Source organism: Neodiprion pinetum, chromosome 7, assembly GCF_021155775.2.
Source record: "Neodiprion pinetum isolate iyNeoPine1 chromosome 7, iyNeoPine1.2, whole genome shotgun sequence".
NCBI lineage: Eukaryota > Metazoa > Arthropoda > Insecta > Hymenoptera > Diprionidae > Neodiprion > Neodiprion pinetum.
The window spans coordinates 23,039,042-23,045,390 of record NC_060238.1 but is presented as its reverse complement, the minus strand read 5'-3'; the positions used below and the strand labels follow the sequence as shown (position 1 = coordinate 23,045,390).

At 40.5% G+C, this 6,349-nt stretch overlaps 1 protein-coding gene across 1 annotated transcript; it reads right to left on the bottom strand.

Annotated features, from left to right (window-relative positions):
• Positions 1–635: 635 nt before the first annotated feature.
• Positions 636–5,968, bottom strand: LOC124223173 (pro-resilin). Its single transcript, XM_046634920.2, has 3 exons — positions 5,717–5,968; positions 2,959–3,291; positions 636–1,403 (listed from the first exon to the last, which is right to left on the bottom strand). The coding sequence occupies exons 1-3, from the start codon at positions 5,732–5,734 to the stop codon at positions 1,113–1,115; spliced, it is 642 nt and encodes a 213-aa protein (XP_046490876.1). The 5' UTR covers positions 5,735–5,968; the 3' UTR covers positions 636–1,112.
• Between the last annotated feature and the right edge of the window lie 381 nt (positions 5,969–6,349).

Below are 6,349 nucleotides of genomic sequence, written 5' to 3'. Positions count from 1 at the left end.
GATGTTTCAGATTTTTTAATTTTCTCATTTTCACAGTTTCGGAACTTTGACCTGTTGGAATTTCGCCACTTGGTAACTTTGAGCGTCGAGTTTCGTACCATTGGAAACTTTGATGTTTCGTCAAAGTTCGACGTCTTTACTTCAACTTTCGCCACAAAAAAAAGTTGTAATTGGTGCTTTCGCAACTTTTCAAATTCGGAATTTCAACCCTGCTCCGTTCTATTAATAACGTCTAATTTAGACGCTTAAAAACAGTTGATACACCGATATGCGGTGTTGTATTATTCAACGCCATAGCAAAAATTTCTTTCAGAGTATAGAGAGATTGGAAAAAGTATTATAACAGAAGATAATCGGAGGTTACGTACGTGACGGTCGTTAAAAAATTCAGTTACGAACGAACAGCGGACTGATAATTCTCGCTTTTTCTCCATACGGCTTTAGAATCGAAAACGGTAATGACATTTTGTAGGAAACACGCAATTGGGCCCGGGGGGGAGGTATAATAATTTCGTTTTGAATTGCGTGTAATTCCACACCGTGTGTGCATATGCTATATGTTATATTATACCGTCGGAGTAATATTATAATTGTAGTAATATCCACAGTCACGTCGTAACAGAGACATACGTGTATAATCGTTGTATCAAATTTATTGACCTCTCCACGTGCTTGTATTATACATTTCATTACAGGTTACGTCATATACGGAATTTAGTTTAAAAGAGTTAGAAATTCAACGAAGAAATGAAAAAAAAGAAATTAAATTAAACTAAAAAATGAAAATTTCTTATCTGTCACGCTCGTTGCACCGGTCATTTTGTTGTTAACATGCATAACGTGCAATAATCCTACTTTCGGATCGTTCGATTTCCGCACCGGAAGTAGAAATCAGCGATTTGGTTTTAACCCGTCTCTGAGCAGGATGCCCCGATGATTCCCGAACAGATAAATTAAAAAAAAAAAAAAAAACTTAAAAAATTAAGAGGAAAACCGTTTTATCGTCCAGTAAGACGCGTTTTACAATTTCTAAGGCTTGTCCAGTGGACGACGGCTGCGGCTATTCGTCAGGATCGGTCGGGACATCCTTTGGACGACCTGATTGGGTCCCTCTAGTAGCCGTTGAAGGTACCGCTGGGCCGGGGGACGTCGTACCTCGGAGTTCCTTCGTAGCTGACCTGGGCGTTGAAGCCGTGCTGCCAGTCGGCGGTGTATTGAACAATTTGCAGACGTCCGTCGGGTAGCTGGACGCGATATTCTCCACGCACAACGTCACCGTCGCTTATCGCGTTGTGGGAGTAGTCGTTACCGTAGGAATCGTCTTTTACGGCGTAGTTGAAGTCGAACGGCATTCCTGGCTCGTGATGGTGATGATGGTGGTCACCATGGTCGTGGTGCTCTTGCTGCGAGGTGACAAAAAGGGATCGATCAATTTTTCCTCAAATTGACCAGTCCGAAAGAGTTTGAAACGATTTTAAACTGATTCGAAGCAGCTTCAAGCTATTTCGAAAACATTGCAAGCGATTTCAAACTCATTTCAAGAAGTTTCAAACGGTTCAAAACTGATTTTAGGTGGTTTCAAGCGGTTTGATAACCATTAGAAACGGTTTCGAACCAATTCCAACGAGTTTCAAACGACTTCAAACTAACTTTTACGCAGCTTCAAAGCGTTTCAAAACCATCACAAATGGTTTCAAACTAAGTATAAAGAATTTCAAACTGATTAGGTAGTGACAAGTGATTTGGTAATGGTTAGAAAAGGTTACGACCCAATCCCAAAGAGTTTAAAATGACTTCAAACTGATTTGAAGCAGCTTTGAGCAGTTTCAAAATCATTATAAACTGGTTCGAACCAATCCCAAGGAAATTGGAAGGGAAATTTTTCTTTCAACCTTCCCATTCATCTTCGACATTATGACGATGAGAAATTCATTCGAGAGTTTCTACAAATTCGTTGAGATTCTCGCAATTTTTGAACTGTGTTATGTCGGCCCTTATTCTGTAAATCATATGCATTTACAGAATGTCTTTAAACGATATCGGATGTTTTGTGGATGTTGTTCGCAACAACTCATATTCAGCAAATTTGATCGAACGAGTTGGGGTATTTTCAGGTCCTGTATTCATGAATTTTAACACAAATCCTACATTTCTTTAAACGGAATAGGATATTTCAAGAATTTCAATCAAAGAAAAGCACATTTGCGAATTTTTTTTTCAGAATAAGGAATATAAAAATATTTTTCGGGGTTTTATTCAGAGCCAAGCATGATTCTTGAATAACAATTCAGGATTTGGAATGTTTTCCGAAACAATTTCACGAATAAGGGTATTTCTCGAGGCTTATTTTGTATCCAAGGATACTCCTCCGAAATCATCCCACGAATTGAGCTACTCCTCGGTACTTGTTTCACGACGAAAGGTATTTCACAAAATTCAATCAAAGATCCAACTGTTTTCAACCTCGACGGAATTTCAAAAATCGTTTCATCCATTCGCCTGTCCCGGTACAGAAACCGGGAAACAATAATTCTGTAAAATCCACGATTTCGACAGGCATTAAAAAAACCTCTAGAATCGCGATTACAAAACGTAAACATACAAAACGATCACGATCATCATCGTAATCACGACGTCGCAATAATCGAGTATCCTCGGTTCACGACAGTCTTTAAAACCTTTGTCGCTAGAACAATAAACTCTACAACGAAACGTAAAAAAACCGATTAAACCAGCACGAAGCAGTACCAAAACAGACGAAATCGAGACAAAAGGATGATCAGCGTTCCTCGAGGTTAAGAAATCCGGCAATTATACCACAAGCAAAGGAATTTCCAGCACCGTTAAATGCTTACGAAATTCAATCATGGCAATTAAACCGTCCTCTTCACAGAATCCACGCTTCATTCTCTCTCTCTCTCTCTCTCTCTCTCTATTTCTCTCTATTCCTAGACTCACATTCGGCGTCAATGTGTTTCCATTGTTCCCCGTGGGCTGTCCATTATAGTCCGGCAGTCCCGGCGTGGGCCTGACCGGGTTCACCGGGAACGGAGTGGGCCTGGGCCCAGGCGGGAAACTCGGGATGCTGGGCCTGGTTGGGGTCACCGACGGAAAGCTCGTGGTTGGTCGAGTGGTGACCGGAAATGAGGGGGTGGGTCTTGTCACAGTCGGAAACTGGGGCGACGGCTTGTTGTAGTTGTAGCCCTTGGTTGGATCGGGGGGCAGATATCTGTTACTTCCTGGGGGCAGGTCACCGGCGACCAGAGTTGCCGCGAAGCCGAGCAGAGCGATCTTCAACAGGAACGATGAAAAGGTGGTGAAAAAACGGGAGAGAGAAATTAAGAAAATTGTGAAATTGAGCTGGAAGAAGAGGAGGGGGAAAAAAAAACGGAGAGGAGAGAAATTTCTACGACTGTTGTGAATAATTCCCTTACTTTTCTTACTTCTTTCATCAATTTTTACCTACAGGCGCATAGAGCTTTTTTTTTCATCAATTCTTTTGTTTAATTTCTCTTGTACGTTATACGATTAAATTTTAATTAATTTGACTTTGTTTCTCCTGTATATATCCTGTTTAAATATACGTATGCGTAACGCGAGCTCCGAAAAACTTCTTTATTATTTTTCACCTTGGTATCAAGACGCCGCGGGTAACCGCAGGCTGTTTGTTATATGATATATTTTTATCTCCCACGCGTTGCAACGAACTTCAGTTGAAATAAATTAAGTTTGCTGAGATCGTGTGAGATTCTAGAGTTTGTAGATAAAGAATAAAACTACGGAATGAATTTTTTTGTTTTTTTTTTAAATATGAAAATCAAGTTTTTTGTTTCTACAAATTTTTCTTCTCAAACTCATCTCCTTTCTCTCATTGTTTATTTACTGTTTCCTTTCCAGAGCTTATTCGTCACACGAAACAGTGAAATTAATTTGAGAATGTGTTGCGTGACGGACGGTGTAAGTTTATACGTCATCGCCTGAAAATTTTTTAACGTCATTTTTATTTATTTTTTTTCTTACTATTCCAGCACGAGCAACTAGGTAGGTATCTAAATATAATGAATCGATACGTTGGATGTAGCAGGAATATTATACACTTTATCGTGCGGTTAATGATCTCATTGTATGATATTTATAGGAAAGGTTGCTGCGACACGATAATGTATAGTATTTTCAATCGTGTATTAAACATACACTCTTCGATATTTAATAAAGTTATAACTTGTCATTTTTCCTAGCGAGCTGTATTATCAGTCTTGTAATGTCTGTGAGAAAGTATTAACGTATTCATTTATACATAATTCGTCCTTATCAAACTTTTGCGTATCCACTTTTCTCTAGAGACAGAATAAATTCTACTTCCTCACCCGTTTCTAACTTTTCCGTAAACTTTGACACATCGCGACTTTGTTCTTCAGGCATATTTTACACCAATTCTTGTACTTCTTTTTGCGCAACATTGTACAGGATTGCTTAATACCGAAAGAAAACGAACACGTTAGTTTCAGATCGACTGTTACGACTGCTTCGTTTTTCCTCCGCAACACGGTTGCACGAATGATGGATTGATCCGGGTATTTTACACATTTTACGAATAGAAAAGGATGGCACGCTTTCGCGTGAGTTAAATAATCGAAAGCGAAACTGACCCTCGCGGTCGAAATAACGCTGTACTTAGCGATGGTCGAGAAGACGCGGCGTAATTGCTTCGTAGCCGTGAGGTAGGCATAAAACGATCCAGTCGATCAATTAGGCCGCCCCTAATTATCCCGAGAATATACACGTTTAATTTTTAAAGGATCCTTGAAAGTCCGTTTAACACCACGTGCGAGCATCGCGGGACCGCAGTTTTGAATTTATTTTAATTGAGGGATAAGGAAGATATCGCAAGGAATTAAAATATCGCTAATTGGCTAATTAGCTAATTAGCTAATTATTACACGTGTGGAAATACAAGTATTCACCCTTCTTCCACCTGAATAATAGAAAATGATCAAACGGCCGCGAAATCATTACACCATTGATTAAGAATTCCTTCAGGTGGTGAACTAATTTTCGAATCATTGAAATTATCACATTTCATAGCCCCTCACGTTCGATCACAGATACGATACACACGTATTGATTACAGTCTAATTTTCTGCCAATTAATATATCTGTCAATATCACCGACGGATATTGCAGAGAATTCATCAAAACGATGCTAAATATATTTTGCTCATTTGTTCACCCAACGCGAATGAATTTAATTTCAATGTGTAAATTCGTCGGGTCATTTATTCGGCATGAATGAGAATTTTTAATTTAAATTCATCGACGGTGCAATATTCATAACGGTAATTGTTAAATCCAGAGTTCAAGGAATAAGAAACGTATTATTTGGCAAAAAAAACTGATACATCCTTAATTGCATGTAAAAATGGCAAAACGATCGATACTCGTTCCACTCTTTTTTTTCTTTTTTTTTTGGGGTTCACCTTGCGCAAAAGACCGATCCGGAAATAACGTTTAAATCGGTGAAATAAGATATTCGCGGACGGCACGAAGTCTCGTTGGGAATATGAAACGAGGAGCATGTGCAGTGAGATTTGCACAATCGGGAGTAACGAAGGCATGGGGGGTGGTGGAGGGTGGGGGGTGATTTCGACGGGGTGAGATTCGCGGTTCTGTGGTGGTGAAAATCGAATCGCAGGATGCTGCGTCGTGACTGACATACCTGTACGAGGTTGATCATGGCGAAGGATTTCCGGTTTTTTTTTTTTTCAAATTTCCCTGATACTGGTGCTCCTTCCGGTATGCGCACGGTTTCCGGGTCACTTGGACGATCGTCGTCTGGCACAGAAATTGAGAAGTATACCCGCGACTAACCGAAATAAATGAAAAAAATAAACCGAGAATCTTTGCCAACCGATTGTTTTCTGGATTCACTTTGTTGCTCGGCCACCAGCTGAGTGAGGAGTGACTGCTCACAACACCGACTCTCCTTGTTTATATAGCCTGGGCCACCATCCGAGGATCCTTTGCCTCGCTCACAAGGAAGAGCGCTTACCTTACACCATTTTACGGAGGGAGTTGCAGGCAAGGGACAGCTAGAAGGGGGGCCCCTCGGCTAAATCCAACCACGACTCGCCTCAGCCTCCCTTTGAGGGGGCCCGGGGAACCCCAAGGTCCTTCTCATCGCGCCGCTCGAACGTTGCTCGAGCGAAAATACACGCTTGCGAATTGCCTGTGAGAGATAATTTCTCCCAGATGAAACCCGGTGGCTGTAATCTTTCGTCCGAGGAATTCTAGGGGGATCAAATGTCGCCATTTCCTCAGTTTTTGATCAAAATATATTTTTTTTTCGGAA

Excerpts from the sequence above, each read along its gene's own strand:
- LOC124223173 (XM_046634920.2), bottom strand. Across the intron at positions 1,404-2,958 it reads GAAACACATTGACGCCGAAT|CAAGAGCACCACGACCATGG; the intron begins GTGAGTCTAGGA and ends GTCACCTCGCAG.